At 37.1% G+C, this 16,998-nt stretch overlaps 1 protein-coding gene across 5 annotated transcripts in view; it reads left to right on the top strand.

Moving 5' to 3' along the window:
* BTRC (beta-transducin repeat containing E3 ubiquitin protein ligase) overlaps positions 1-16,998 on the top strand; it is a 187,246-nt gene that overhangs the window by 106,517 nt on the left and 63,731 nt on the right. For all 5 annotated transcript variants that reach the window (XM_037064110.1, XM_037064109.1, XM_037064108.1 and 2 more), the window contains one exon: positions 7,877-7,966. In XM_037064110.1, the coding sequence (XP_036920005.1) occupies positions 7,877-7,966 (90 nt within the window). The remainder of the gene's footprint in view (positions 1-7,876; positions 7,967-16,998) is intronic.

Raw genomic sequence — 16,998 nt, 5'->3', positions numbered from 1 at the left:
TGAGTATGTCAGCTATCTCCCACTATTGGCTTCTGATGGGTAGAGGCCGGGTGCTGCTAAACATCTTCCGATGCATAAGACAACTAACTCCACAGCAAAGAATCATTTGGCCAAAATGTCAGTGGTACCAAGAAACTTCAGAAACCACTTCTGACATGTTCGATCAGTCACAGCACCTTCTCCATACACTGCGCAAATCTTTTTTTGTGTTTCAGTTGCATTTTTACCTTTCTTAAAATAATAAAGGATAATACACTGATAAAGTTGTATATCTTCTTCCATCTTCAATATTAAAATGGCTGCACAAAAATTCACCAGTTATAGTAAGTTTTTTTTTTTAATGCACGCTGATATAATACAATCTAACAGAATTGTTTCAAATGAAATTAAAGACAACTAAGCACTACTGGAGCCATAGTATGGAAAAAAACAAATGAACTTTTTGGCCAACCCAGTGTACTATAGTTTATTTTCAATTCTTCTTTTGATGGACACCTGAGCTGTTTCCATTTTTATAAGTGAAGTTGCTATGGATGTTCTTCTGTGAAGCTTTTTTTTTTCATAAGCATATGTTGAGTACATTTTCATGTGCTTATTGGCTATTCAGATATTTTGTGATGTATCTAAGTTTCTTGCCATTTGAACAGTTTGCTTTGTCTCTCTTACTGAGTTGTGGAACTGTACTGAGTTCTAGATACTGGTCCTTTGTCAGATATATGTATTCTGAAAATTTTCTTACAGTCTATCTTGCCTATTCGTGGTGCGTTTTGATAAGTTTCTAATTTTTTAATGAAGTCTATCTATCAGTTCTTACCCTATGATTGTGATTATATTCTTCTAGAAGCTTTATATGTTTTAGCTTTTATCTTTAAGGCTATGGTCCATCTCTAATCCTGATGTGTGTTGTGATGTAAACTTGGGATTCATTATTTTCCCAGTGCTTTTTTTTGCACTTTATTTTTCTTGTAATAACAAAGATAGAAACATCCATCCCCATGCTTTTTTATTCAGTTGTTTTGTCACCATTGTTGGAAAGACTTTCCATTCCCCATCGAATTACATGGCGCCTTTGTCAAAAATCAGTTGGCCGTACAAGTAGCTGATTAGTTGGCTTTATACATCTATTTCTGAACCTCCTAGAAAAGAAAGGCTGCTGTTCAGTAAGAGCAAAGGGTGACAGAGGCTGAGACTCTGACCAACTCCTACTTCAAGTCCCTAACATGACAGAGGATGAGCTCAGGATCCTGTGTTTTTAGAGGTATCTATCCTTATACCAAATACAGTCAGCCCTCCATATTCCTAGGTTCCACATCCATCTGTTCAACCAACTGCAGATCAAAGATATTTGGGGAGGAAAAATTACATTGTTTATGATGGCTACTATGTAGTGAGGCCTGCAATGGTTGCACCTATACTGAACATGTACAGACTTTTTACCTTGTCATTTATTCACTAAACAATATAGTTATAACAATTATTCATATAACATTTACATTGTATTGGTTATTGTAACTAATTTAGAGATTATTTAAAGTATGTGGGGGGATATGCATAGGTTATATGCAAATGCCATGCCATTCTGTATAAGGAACTTGAGTGTCCAAGGATTTTGGTGTCCTTGTGGGGGAGAGGTGAGTTGTCTTAAAACAATTGCCCCAGGAGTGCCCAGGATGATTGTATTACAATCGTGACTATTGTAGCTTTAATATGTTTTGAAATCAGGTAGTGTGAGTCCTCCATATTTTTATTTTTAATATTTTGTCTACTTTAGATACTTTGCATTTATATTTAAATTTTAGAATCAATTTAGCAAAAGTTTTGCAGTGCTGTTGTAAATATTTTCATTCTCTTTGTTGCTTATTGTAGATACAAAGAATTTTTACCTTGTGCCCTGTCATTTGTAGATAAAGACAATTTCATTTCTTCTCCAATTTATATGCCTTTTGTTTCTTTTTCTTGCTCTTTTGGAATATTGAATAGATATGGTAAGAAAACATCTTTGCTGTGTTTTCTGTCTTAGAGGGACAGTGTTAACACTTTCATCATTAAGTATGATCTGAGTTGAAATTTTTTTTAGATTTCTTTTATGGGATTGGGTTCTCTTTTGAGTAAAAGTTCCCTTCTATTCCTACCTTGCTGAGGTGTTTTAAAAATTATGAATGGGGGGACTTCCGGCCAAGATGGAGGCGTAGGTGGAAACACTGTGCCCCCTCCCACAATTAAATTTAAAGACAGCTAAGTTTTAGAAACAAAAACGCAGCCAAAACAGTGAAAATTGAACTGTACGGAAGTCCGACAACAACCAACCACTCAGGCAGACTGGTAAGAGGGGCGGAGGCAGCGGCAGAGCAGGGTCGGGCTGGAAAGATCGGTCTTATCGACCCAGGAGTGGAAGCGGAGGTGGTTGGTGGATCCCAGGCGTGGGGTGGCAATGGGGTGGCAATGGGGTGGACCCAGTGACGGCGCAGGGCAGCTGGCTGACTGCGGTCCGCACGCGCAGATAAACTAAGCGAAGGAGCGAACAGTGAGACAGACCTCTCAGGCTAGGACCCAGGGACAGGAATAAGAGCCTGAAAGCACCAACTGGAAAGACTTTCTTGGGGTTGAGGGGCCGGCAGAGGCTCCCAGGCTCACAGAGAGTTCGTGGAGAGACCCACAGGGTCCTGGAGAGTACATGGGCCCACACACCCGGGAACCAGCACAAGAGGGGCCCAATTTGCTTGTGGGAAGCTGCAGAGGAGACAGAAATCTGAGAGGGATCAGAGCGGAGCAAAGTGCCATTTTTTCCCCCTCTCTGACCCCGCCCCCACATACAGTGTCACAATCCAGCACCCTGGGTCGCCTGGCCCTGACGAACACCACAGGCTCTGCCCCTCAAACATAACAGGTGCAAACAGACCAAACATTATGACTCAAGAACAGCTCAAAGCCCCAGAGCCTATAAGTCTAAGTGACCAAGAAATAACCAGCCTTTCAGATGCACAGTTCCAAACACTGGTCATCAGGACGCTCACAGAATTGGTTGATTTTAGCTACAAATCAGAGGAACATATGGAGGCTAAACTGAGTGAAATGAAGGGAAATGCACAGGAAACCAATAGTGATGGAAAGGAAATTGGGACTCAAATCAAGAGAGTGGACCAGAAGGAAGAAGGAAACAACCAAACAGAAAAGAATGAAGAAACAAGAATTAAAAAAAATGAGGAGAGGCTTAGGAATGTCCTCCAGGACATCTTCAAACATTCCAACATCTGAATTATAGGGGTACCAGAAGGGGAAGAGGAACAGCCACGAGTGGAAAACTTATTTGAACAAATAATAAAGGAGAACTTCCCCAGTCTGGCAAAGGAAATAGACTTCCAGGAAATCCAGGAAGCTCAGAGAGTGCCAAAGAAGTTGGACCCAAGAAGGAACACACCAAGGCACATTATAATCACATTAGCCAAGATAAAAATGAAGGAGAGAATCCTAGAAGCAGCAAGAGATAAGGGGATAGTCACCTACAAAGGAGTTCCCATCAGACTGTCAGCGGATTTCTCAAAAGAGATCTTCCAGGCAAGAAGGGGCTGCAAAGAAGTATTCCAAGCCAGGAAATCTAAAGACCGACAGCCAAGATTGCTTTATCCAGCAAAGCTTTCATTTGGAATGGAAGGTCAGATAAAGTGCTTCTCAGATAAGATCAAATTCAAGGAGTTCATTATCACCAAGCCCTTATTATTTTTTTGTGCCTCCAAATAAACATGTGTTAGATCATTGAAAATTGTCCCACAGATAACTAGATTCTATTTATTGTTTTTTCTTTCCCTTTCTCTGTTCTTCAGTTTCAGTCATGTCAATTGATCTGCTTTCAATTTCATAGACCTCTTCTTCAGTCATCTCTAATCTGCTTTTAAGCACATCCAGTAATTTTTTAATTCAGATACTGTACTTTTTAATTCTAAAATTTGTTTGGTTCATTTTCAGCTTTCATTTTTCTGGTGAAAATTTTCATCAAAAAATTTCCATTGTGACCACATTTTTCATTTAGGTTGTTGAACGTATTTATTATAGCCTCTTTAGAGTCTTTATGTGCTAATTCCCACAACCGTATCCTCTCATGGTCGTATTCTGTTTGCTCTTTTTTTTCTTGACTATGGGTCTCATTTGTCTACTTCTCATGTATACAAGTTTTTGATGTTGTTGTTTTAAGATTTATTTATTAATTTATTTCTAGACAGAGGGGAAGGGAGGGAGAAAGAGGGGGAAAAACTCAGTGTGTGGTTACCTCTTTTGCGCCCCCCACTGGGGACCTGGCCTGCAACTCAGGGATGTGCCTTGACTGGGAATCAAACTGGTGACCCTTTGGTTCACAGGCTGGCACTCAGTCCACTGAGCCACACCAGCCAGGACTTTTCTTACATTATTATATAACGGGCAATATAAATGACACATAGGAGAGACTATGGATTTTTTTTATCTTCTACCACTTAACTTTCTGGCTGATAAATGTGACTTCATAGAGTCTGGTTTTGCATCCATTATGGCAAGTATGTTTTGATTTTGCACTGAGTCCTAAGACTTAATCTTTATGCGGGGTCTTTCCAGGTTTTCATTGGAAAGCTTGAGGTGCTTATTAAGCCCCTCTAACTTAGTGGGAATCAAATTATAAACCATGTCTTCCCTCATAGGCAGCAGCTAGAGTCTCTGCTCAGATCTTTCAGCCTTGCAACTGTTACTTTCCATTGGAGTCCTTGGAGTCTCCCACTCATGTATGTAGCTTGGGGGATTAACCATGGATTTGAGGGGAATTTATATGCATGTTTTGATGCTTCGTCCCTCCCCCATGGCTTTTTCTATTTTCTATGATTTCTCTTCTCAATTTCCAGCCAGTGTGGTAGCCCTGAGCTCTATCCTCTGACATCTCAAGCCAATAGACTGTGGCTTTCTAATTGAATTTTAGTCACCCTGTACCAAGTGGACTGGTGAGTAGTACCCTTAGGGAAAAAGCACATAAACATGGACTTTACCCAGCATGGTTATCCTCTTTCAAAGTCAGTCAGTTCTTCCCACTAGTTTCTACCTCCTGCCTTTAAGTAGTTATGTTTAAATCTTTTTCTATGGCCCTGGCTGAGGGCTTGAGCATCATCCTGCATACAAAAAGGTTGTGGGTTCAATTCCTTGTCAGGACACATACCTGGGTTGCAGGTTCAATTCCCAGCTGGGGCATGTATAGGAGGAGGTAACTGATCTCTGTTTCTCTCTTACATAAATGTTTCTCTCTCTCTCCCCACCCCTTTCTCTCTCTAAAATCAGTAAAGATATCCTCAGGTGAGGAAACTTTTCTTAAAAAAATATTTTTTTCTATGGTTTACAGTTTTATCTCAAAGAGGTTAATTTCTTTCATGCAGACATTTCTACCATTATTGGAACTAGAATTCTTTGGCTTAAAGTTTTATTTTGTTCAATATACCAATTATTGCATAAATGTCTTTTCAAAACATGGTAAGTTTAGTTTAAAAAATTGTGTGTTGTCTGTATATGAATGGTAAATGTATTATTAGTAGTTGCAAAAGAAGTACTGAACCCTGAGCCCAGAATATAAATGTGTCAGCAACTCTATACATTATGTCAAATGAACCAACTTATTCTTTTAAGATATGTGTTTCGAGCCCTGGCTGGTGTAGCTCAGTGGATTGAATGCGGGCCTGAGAACCAAAGGGTCACCAGTTTGATTCCCAATCAGGACACATGTCTGGGTTGCAGACTAGGACCCCAGTCGGGGACCACACATTGAAGTTTCTCCTCCTTCTCTTTTTCCTTCCCTTCCCCTCTCAAATAAATAAACAAATATTAAAAAAATAAAAATCTGTTTTGAAATAATTTCAACTTAAATGATGAAAGAATAAAACAGTTATATGGGTTTATTTTTGAAAGTTTAACTTGTTTAAATGAAAAAACAATTTTATAATATCTTTTTTTGTTTTTTCAATTTTATTTTTACCTACCTATCCTCTTTCCAAAGAATGGCAATTGGCCAAATATGCATTATTTAAAATATATGCAACCATTGCTGATAAAAAATAAATGAATAAATAAGTAAATTGGTGAAAAAGTCATAGCTCTTCCTGACAAAAATTCAAGTTAATAAATATAAAAGAAAAGGGATAAATTTTAAAATGATCAATAGAACTCCATAGTACATATTACCATGAGCAAGATCCAGCAATACATGCTAAAATTAGTGGGCAAAGCTGAAGCAGAAAAAGAATGTTTGCATAGTCTCAAAGTATTTCCCCCAGTATTTAGGGGGAAGTGGGGACACTCAAGTTCTTTTTATTGTGCCACGTTAGTTTCTTAGTTTTGACGAATATTCTGTAGTTGTGTAAGACATTCACTCACATAAGGGAAAGTTGGGTGAAGGGTATCCAGGAACTCATACCTATTTTTGCACCTGTTCTGTATGTCTAGAATTTTTTTATGAATGCATTTTTTCCTATTGTTAGTTTCAGAAATTCCCCTGTGTCTTCAGACTCTTCAGTTTCAACATACACATTTATACCAGTAGTTCTCAGAGCGTTCTCATTCCCAGACTAGCGGCTGATAACAACATCAACTGGGGGCTCGTTAAACATGCACATTCTCCTCATCTCTGCGGGATGGGGCCCAGCAATCTGTGTCTTCACAAGCCCTCCAGGTGATTCCGATGCATGCTGAAGTTTGAGCACCATGATTTTGTACCATCAGTAAAAACTTAATACTAAAGGGAAACACTTTTATTAATATATTGGCCAGTTAGTAATATTTGTTTACCATAAAGTATAGCCAGTTTTGTTTTTAATTGTGGTAAAATATATGTAATGTACTAGTCATCTAAAAATGTATAATTCATTGGTATTAAATATGATATATTCACATGGTTATGTAACCGTCACCACAATCCATCCCCGTAACTCTTTTCACCTTATGAAGTGGGAGCCCTGGACCTGTGAAGCGGTAACCCCCATCTCCTCCTCCCCCAGTTCTTGGCAACCACTTTTCTCCTTCCGTCTCTGGGATTTTTACCACTTAAATATATAAGTGGGCCCTAACAGTGTTTATCTTTTGTGATGGGCTTAACTCCACTCAGCATAATGTCCTCAAGGCTCATTTATGGTGTAATACATGTTATAATTTCCCATCCTTTTTAAGGCTGAATACTATCCCATTGTTTGTACCTGCCACATTTTGCTTATCCTATAACCCATCAGTGGACACTTGGGTTGCTTCCACATTCAGCTTGTGTGATACACAATATACAAGTGTATAACTTCAGTACTGTTTTCAGTTCTTTGGAGTATATACCCAGAAATGGAGTTGTTGGATCATATGGTGATTCTATTTTTAATTGTTTACCACCATTGTTTTCCAGAGTGGCTGTATCATTTTACAGTTCCACGGATGGTGCACAAGGGTTCCAATTTCTTCATATTCTCACCAACATTTTTTTTCTGTTTTTTGTTGTTATTGTTTTTACTAATACTTACCCTAATGGGTGTGAAGTGGTATCTTATTATAGTTTTGATTTGTATTGCTCTAATTATTAGTGATGTTGACCATCTGCTCATTGGCCATTTGTATGGCCCTTTTCCTGGCTTTGAATAATTAATACCCCCACCTTGCATACATTCAGTGTACCACTGCTGTTCGTATATTTGTTCCTAGGCACATCAGTGGCTTTTGTGGGCTTTCACTTTCTTTGCTTTCTGCTGTCTAACTTGTCCCTCAGGGCTCATAACTCTGGAATTTACATATAGAATCTATTTGTGTTGATTTTGAGGAATAAGGCAGAATTTAAAAACTATATATGATAGATAGTATTTTAATAATTAAACCTGTTTCCAAAAAATTATCTTTACAGACTTATAACAGCTGTGCCAGAATCTGCTTAAACCAAGAAACAGTATGTCTAGCAAGCACTGCTATGAAGACTGAAAATTGTGTGGCCAAAGTAAGTAATATAGTACATTGTATATTATACCACGTCATCATGATACTTTATCTATAGACATCTTCACTCACTATTGCAATTACAGACTCTTCAGGATTTTATATTTAAAAAAGAATATAGCAGGCATCATTTTATCCAAAAATTAGACTACAAGTTGGAATCTCCATCTCTTCAATTACAACAGAATTTTCTGATTATGTATTCTGCTCACACTTCATTCTAAATCACCTTTGTTTCTTGATACTAGTTACAGATGATTACAAACAAGGTTTATGTAAGAAAATGTGCAATTATTTTCTAAGTTCATGATTTTTAAATGTAATTAAGTATAGTGTACACCATTGCAAAGATTATGAAACATGCTACAGAAAATTCAATAATTGTATCACCATTATGATTTATTAAGTGGCTTAATGGTAGGAATATTCCTTTTGATGATCTTGATTTGCGTGGACAAGTATATATAAATCATGTATATGAGGTACCTCTTTCTTACGTATAAATGTGTGCCATATCTATAGCCTAGATTTAAAAAATCTTATATATTAGAGAAGTCTTACAATCTAATAATTATATCAACTATGACTCAAATTTTCTGAGATCTCAAATTAATCAACAGCTTTGACCTAAATTCAGGTATCAACCATTTTGATTATTCCAAGAGTAAGAAAAATTCTACTGTGAGCTCTGTTTTTAGACCTTTTCTTTGCATATCTGCAGAATGACTACCTTCAATAACTATTTTGTCACCGTTGCAGTGTTTCCTGCTCAGTAACTAGTTTAAGTTTAATCTGTTGTATTGTACACTTAGCCTCTCAATTACTTACTGTTATTAGAATCAGGGCTGGTATCATGTAGTCTTCATCCTTTGCTACAAAAATCAAAGGGCAGCGGTATTTTTTATTATTTTTATTTTATTTCTTAAGACATGCAATGGTTTCTAGACCTACTTTATCAACTGAAAATGTATCATAGGGAATATGATGTATGATGTGTTTTCATATATTCATTCAATGGAAATGATCCATGTAAGAAATATCAGGATTTATTAAGAATTATAGTTTAAGAAGGTAGTCATTTGCATGTCTCTTAAAGTAGAATGTCTTAACAATTTGCTGTAAAATATGAATATTATAAATTATATATTTCTTTTTTCAGTTATTAAGTTACAACCAGCAAGTACTGATTGACCCTATTTTATATCCAGTATTTGTACATTGAGATGGGGGACCAATTATTTGGGCCTGTAAAAATAATCTGTCTCCTTTTTGGCCATGCTGCTCTCAGTGTCATCATCACAAGTGGGTGACTTCTGGCTAAAGAAGGTAAAATCTTAACATGAGCACATACCCAAGGACAGGGTGACGATTTCAGTGAGTTTCACTGAGAGCTGGCCGAGTGAGCATCTGTTCCTTTTGTCTTTTTAATACTTTGTAAGCCAGGGTCTCTAAAGCTACATAGTTATGTTGGTGTGTGTCTGTATGATGTGGTAGTTTTGGGTTTTTTCTCCTGGCATCTGGCACAATGGTATAATTTCCATTGTAGCATAATTTCTTCTGTGCTCTTGGGTGAGGAAGTTTGCTCATTGCTGCTAATCAGTCTGTTTCCCTTGCTCCCAGATGGTGACCCTCTCATCCCTTTCTTGCTTATTTTAACATTATTCCGACATCTCTACCCTTTCCTTGATTTCTTAAATATCCTAATTTAATAATGATTTCTGTCATTTTCTGTTGGAACCTACCTAACTTTCTGATTCCTTTTGTTAGCCTACATCCTGTCTTCTGGTTAATTTCTTCAGAGTTGAGCCAAATAAACAGTTGATCAATGGCAAATAAAAAACATGTAGCTAAGTTTTTCTTTCTTGCAACAGCCTTCAATGAGGTACCAATAACATGGGAATAGGAAAATAATTTTGCCTTTTTCATTTACATGTGTTAGTATATCTCATGATTCTGTGCTGTTTCTCCTGGCCTTATTTATTGCCTGACCTTTGAAGGATAAAGACTTGATACTATTTTTGTAGGTCTGCAAGCTTGTCCCTATTTCCTGCTCTTCACCTTTAGCCCTTAACTGAACAGTTTCATCTGCTACACTTGGTATGGCTGCATTGGTTTTTAACTTGGTACAAGTGTCTATTAATGATTCAGACTGTACTCCACAGTGGCCTTGAATATCCAGCCATCTCCATGTGGGAGCAACTATAGTATAGTGATATCAACTGTTTTTGGCTCTAGTTCAAAGCAGTCAATTCTGGTTGGAGTGACTTTGGTTTGGGTGGTGATAAGGAGGTCTAAAACCTTACTACTGAGTACTATTTATGTTAGTGTTTTAGAGAAAACTTTTAGTACCAGTTATTCCTGTAAACATAGCGATGTCGTTGTGTTTGGACCCCTATGGCTACATTGTATGTGACTCTTTGTTGCCAGAAATATCTTACACTAAGTGCTTTACAATAGGCCTGTGCAAAGGGACCCATTACTCTTATTCCAAATACAAGAAAACAAAGTTGTTAGACAAACTACAGTCACCCTAAGTTAATAATAATCTTCCGAGCCTCTAACTTGAAGAGTGAGAACTAAAACAAGATTTAAAAACTAAAACAGAGCAGGGATCATTTTGTCAGTATAACTTAATTCAAGTAATATTTGGAGGCACTGAAATGTCTTATTTTCTCCCAAAGCCTTCCTTCTTATTAATTATAGCCCTGTATTTCATGAAATTTGTGTTTAAACATGATGAGCTTTGTATTTATTGTTGCTTTAAATGGACAGTCATTATTGACTGCCAACTTAATCTTTAAAATCAATAATTACATTGTACCTAATTGTCAACCTTCATGATGTTTTTTATTGGTAAAGAAAACTAATGGAAAATGAAGGGCATTGATTCTTTGTTATTTTAAAATTGACTTTATTTAAATATTACTGAAAAGTTTGGTTTCAGGTTTTTCCCTAATTTACTCATACACACACACAGTTAAAATTGAGTTGTTTGAACATATCTATCTAGACTCCTGTCCAGGTAGGAATAAGTATTGTCTATATATTTTGGAAATAAACCACTTAAGTAATCCTTTGTAGATGTTCTGTATTATAGTAGTAGCTGTTTGTTGTTACTGTTTTTTACTTGAGACTAATAATCTGTTTGCAACTGACTGAGACAGAAAAATGTGATGTTCCTTTTCACTCATTCCAGATTTTGATAGAAGACTTGTTTTATTTATTTCCAAAATTATATCCGCAGGAAACAAGCTGTTTAAATTCAGATTATGCTGAAGCAAAATGGTCCTGGTATGAGAAGCAACGTGCTGTTTTACGAGCACAGAGTCCCTTTTCTCATAACTGATTGATAGTAAATATTTTCCTGAAGAATTATTGCCAACCATGAACAGTGCAACTGTTTCACTTTTTTTCTGTGCTACTTGCTGTACCAGCCATTGTCGGTAATTAAGATCTACAATTCACAGTGCAGACGTTTGCGCTTCCTCTGGGTCTGCGCTATTTATAAGGCATTTCAGCTGTTCAGAGTTTCTTCTGAGTTTTAAACTACATGTTAACAGGCTTCTTTAATATATGTTCTACAAGTAGCATGTCAGACGGTCCATTCTGCACACAGCTCCTCTTTTGAGTCTAACAATTAACTTTGTGGAGAACATACTTAGATTTAACCATATCACTAAGACCAATATGGTTGGGAAAACTCTGAATGTAACGTGTTACATATTAGGCTTATTGCTAAAGTTCGGAAATAATATTTTTTCTTTCTGATTCTTCAAATTTCCTTTCATCTTCAAATGTTCATATGAATTTAATGAGGGTTAAAGGTGAGATGTTACAGAGAGGTTCTGAGAAATACTAGTAGAGTGACTTTTCGGAGGTCACTTTGAAGTAATAATAGAATCAAGGACTTGTTATAGACAAGAGTTTATGTGTTTATCAGATTAAGGTATAAGAACACATGACCAGAATGCATAACCTTCTAGATGTGCGTGATATTTAGGAAAACAGACAAAGGACACCAAAATGAATCAGCAGATTGACTGCACATTTGTTGTGTAATCAGCTTTAGGGACCCTAAGTATCATATGCCATTGGAATGAAAAATGTAAACAGGAATCCTGGGGTCTGTATTAAAATTGGTAAAGTTTCAACCACTTCAAGAGAGTTAATTTTTTTTTTATAAAGTCAGACCCCAGTGAGAATCTTCATGAGTGATCCTGAGAGTCAGAGTAACTGCTTGCACAGCCTCCTTGCTACCTGCATTCATTATTAAACATACAAGAAAAAGAAACAAGAAACTGAAAGCTGTTGACAAAATATGTTTAAAGCTTTGCGCTTAGTGGAGGAGGTCAGATTGGCTGTTTTTAAGCCTGAAGTCAGCTGCTTTGATTCTGCACGTTGGCTGCCAGTATCTTCCAGCAGAGCAGATCTGCAGAGAAAGGCAGGACACGGTTTTCAGTGCTGATTTCCTGATGGCCCCTCGAATATAAGACGGAGCTTATAACAAAGCCTTTCCAAGGCAGTTTTATTTGTCAAAACCTAGAACTTTCTGTAGTTCTTTTGAACTACAACTACAGTGTTTCTGCAAACTTTTTTCCTCCGTGAACTCTTTATGAACCTTTTTTTTAGGTAGCAGTGGTTCGACTGTTAGGAACCACTGATACATCTGACTGAGACGCTTCAAGATGCTAAAAATCTATTCACATTTCTTTCTAGCTAGGGAGCTAATAAGATTGAGTTTGTCTTTGTGGATTGATCTAGATTAGCATGAGATGAGCCCAGTCAGTGTCTTCCTGAGTGAAAAAGGGAAGGTTGGGAGAGAGAGGGGTGACGGAAGAAAGTTCTTTATCAAGAACTGACTGCAGTATTGCCTGCTGATGCATGTCGGATCACCCGCACGGAGAGATCACATGGCTTCTCCAAAAGTCAAACGATCAATTCGCCTCGTTTTGGCTCTGTACTTAATGCACAAACAGTGCGATCTGCGGGGCTGTAATTGCATTGTTAGGGCCAAGGAACAAGCCTGTGCCTTTTCAGCAGACAGCTGGCAGGGAGAGAGGCATGTTGTTAGGAAAGAGAGAGGCAAGGCAAATAAAATTACTGCTAACGCTCAGAGATCGGCAGGAGTCCTACTTGCCTAATCTTACCGGTGGGAGCAAGCGGCTGTTGTAATCCAATTATAGCAGCATAAGCAATTTGTTAGACACTCCGCATAATGTAACAATTTCCCAATAAACTCTGACTTGTAATAACGTCGGCAAGAGTCCGCATAAATCTGCCCGAATGGTGGGGGCTGGAGTGTTCGGCTGGGGGCTTGTAATTGGCGCCATCAGCACGTTTTGCAGAGTGCAGTATGGTGCAGTCTTTTAGTGCAGGAATTTTAAGGAGAAAAGCATGGCACACGTTTCTTAGAAAAAAGAAAAGTGGCCATTAAAAGGGGAGCAGCAAGAAGGGCACACTCTTGCCTTCACATTACCTACAAATTTTAGTGTAGAAGGAAAACAGGAGGAAGCCATGTTTCCTTCTAACACTGAAGGGGGAACAAGGGGGGGAGCGCATGTGGATTAAATTTCTATATTTAAAATGCACTGGTTTCTATTATTTATACCCTCCTTCTTTAGCACTCCCCCCACCCCCAATGCTGTTCAGGCAGCATTTAGCTAACATTTTTACAAAATGTTCATAGCCAAGTGAGCCTAGAAATACGAAGTTAAAATCTGTTTTCTTCTAGAGTTTAGATTTTTCTTGATAACAGAAAAATACAGTTTCTTTGTGCCCAAGACACATCTTTTAAGGATATTATTTCACTGAATATCAAACCATTCTGGAGACTTCTGTCTTCTGCTTTAAGAAACCAACTCTTAATGAAGGGTTTTAAAACTGAGCTTGTTGTTTGCTCGGCTGGCTTTACTACACTGCTTGTTTTCCAATTCTGAAATATATTGTGAACATATATGATACTAGGATTAATAATCTTTCTTACTGAATATTTATATTGTATAAGAATATAGTTTATTAAAATTTAAAACTATACCTGTGTGATTATTACAAAAATAATTTTGATCCCTAAGTCATAAAATTTTTGTTTTGGAGAAATGTTTGTTGTTGTGTGGAGAAAAGTAAAACCTCCATTATTTATTGACTGATTAGCGCTTGTAGTCACACACTAGAGTTTCTCATTTATACAAGGTATAGGATATGGAGAGTACTCATAGATTTTGGTTAATAAACAGGTTTGCATACAACGGAATGTGTATTAAATGTTACCTTTCTTAGCCAACCTAAGTCTTCATTGTTGTTTATTTATGTCAAAGCCAAGCTTTTGAACTAAGAACAAGATTCTTCAAAATAACATATTGCTGTGGGTATTATTACAATAAATATTTACTTTCAGCATAAACATTTCTTTCTGAAGCAAATGCTGCCTTGTTTGACTGGAGCTGCATCAATAAACTGCAGCACCTCCAATAAAGCCACTCAGTGTCTGCGTTTAACTAATGGCTGATTTTCATGGCTTTGACAGTGAGCTGTGTGCGTTATTTTCTCCTGATATTGTAAAAATAATGAGAGCAAATTAGAACAATCAGTTTACACAGATAGCTCCTGATTGGAGGCGATGGGCAATATGGCAGCAGGTAATCCATCTTCGGGCTCCTGTCACATTAACTTCAGCAGTGTGAAAAGATCAGGTGGGGTAAGCAGGGATCCTGCCCAATCGGAACACTGAAATTAATGAGAAGAGCATTGTTCTGTGATCAACCTTTTAATTAGCAAGACTGGAAACGGAGGGAGTGTTGAAGGCAGCTCCACAGCTGTATGATGCCAGGCTCAATTCCTGAAAAGGGGGGAAAATCTGTAGGTTTTAACATCATGCTTTTCTTGCAGTATACAAGTATTGTGTTTCCCCTCTAGAGGTGGTTCACAGACTAAGAAATACTGCCTACTTCCAAGGTAGTGTCACAAATATGGTTGATGTGTTAATGACCTATAGACTGTAATTCTGTCGTAGGTCATTTAGGATTTTGGTTACCAGCACACTTTCTCTGGCATAGTACTCTGGGTTTTGACCTTTGGATTTTTAAAAATCAGGTAACCAGAGAAATTAAATTTTAAAGAGGTCTGTCTTGTCAACCTCATCCCTCCAACTTAGTTGCAAGTAGCATGAGCGTTTTCTAGTTTGGAGCACTTCTGTCACCTTTTGAGTTACTTAAAATAGAAGCAAAATCCAGGCAAGTAAGTTATGGTGTATTTTTTAAAGATTTTATTTATTTCTTTTTAGAGAAAGGGGAATGAAGGAAGAAAAAGAGGGAGAGATATATCAGCATGTGGTTGCCTCTCGTGTTCCCCCTACCGGGGACCTGGCCCACAACCCAGGCATGTTCCCTGACTGGGAATCAAACTGGTGACCTTTTGGTTTGCAGGATTGAGTGGAGCTCAATCCACTGAGCCACACCAGCCAGGGCAGTGTATTTAAATTATGTCCTTTCCTGGTTCTGTTTATTAGGAAATCTGCTGTTTTCTTTTTCCCTTATGCCATTGACTTTTCAGTATTGGGGAATATATGTTCGTTTCAATTTATATTAATTGAGAATGGAATATCAATGAATAGTGTTTGTAGGAGGAAGGGGAGAATCTACGCAGTAACTGTGACTAAAGGCTGGTTTATCTATTTGACATTCAGTTAAATCGTTGTCTTGTTAATCATCCTTGTAATCTTGGAAAATACAGTATGAGGCTACAGAAGACATTATTAATGAGCCACATTTTCCCTACCAAATCAGTTTTCTGGGCCTTTCTTTAAGCTGTAACTTTGGGAAAGTGTATGAGGCCATCCCAATTTATGTTGTTTTAGTCTTTATACCTTAATCTTAGTGGCTTACTGTAAAAGCAAATAATATATTTTAGGCTATGTAAAGGAATCTAGATATCTTCCAAAGATATATAAATTTATTTTCTTGATATTATTTAATTGATAATTAACTAATTGACTCAAGCATTTATTTAAATTATTAATACATAAAAATCAGTTATTGGTACCCATCTGGAGTACAGAATTAGCAGGAAAGAGCCTAAAGTATAGTACAGAATATTCAGGTTAAATATAAGATGATCTTTTTTCATCATAGTTAATAAGACCTTTTCATAATATATACAACTAATGGCGATTCTAGCCTTGCAGCCCTGAGATATCGTATTTACAGAATTTAAGTCCCTGATATTATACCTCTCTGCAAAACTCATAGAACAAAGGCACTTTGCTTCTCCCTAATACCCATCTCACTACCCCTCGTCCCCACAACATCTTTAGTATAGCTTTTGGAATTTTGTCAGAAACGTGATTTTTTTGGACTGATAGTGAGCTTTTATTGAAAAATTGTATTTAGACTGAGATGTATCAGTATTTTAGGATCAGTGACTTAATACTAAGTAGTCTGTAGGACTTCCCCCCTCCATTATTTAAGAGAATGATGCTGCTGTGCATATTAATATTTTAAAGGCCACTTGTTAGAATTTTACATGATACTTTTCTACACTCCTCAATCAGGAAGAGAGATTTTTTTATTCTTGAAGCTTTTATGAATTTTTGTGGCTTTTCATTCTCCTCTCTTCTAGTTTGACAATTTCAGAAGCTTGGACTCATACGCTCTCCATGAATAAATATGTTCTTAGTTATATGGTATAAATAGATCACTTACAAAGCTTGTGAAACTTGAGCTATCCTTTTGAACCTTTTAGTACCCATGAGCTCAGGATCTATACATGTTAAATTTTATTCTTGTGTCATGACTTCAGCTTATAAGGCAAATGAGCTATGAATTCAAAAGACTATTCTCTCTACCAAGTTTCTACAAGAAATGATAAAACTGTATTTTTCTCTTTTTCCTATGATTCTGGGATTCTGTTTTACTTAGTGATCTTGGCAATATTTGTTTTTGTTGTTAGAGTTCTTTTCCAGTAAGATTTGCTTCTTAAGATCAGTGTTAAAATAAATGTCACTTTTCTTTTTACCTCTTTTCTTGTTTATACTAGTAA

The sequence above is a fragment of the Sturnira hondurensis genome, unplaced genomic scaffold, assembly GCF_014824575.4.
Source record: "Sturnira hondurensis isolate 20B ecotype Veracruz unplaced genomic scaffold, ASM1482457v3 Scaffold0014854, whole genome shotgun sequence".
In the NCBI taxonomy this organism is placed as follows: Eukaryota; Metazoa; Chordata; class Mammalia; order Chiroptera; family Phyllostomidae; genus Sturnira; species Sturnira hondurensis.
Note: the sequence above shows the minus strand (reverse complement) of the source record. Positions and strands in the feature narration are given on the sequence as shown.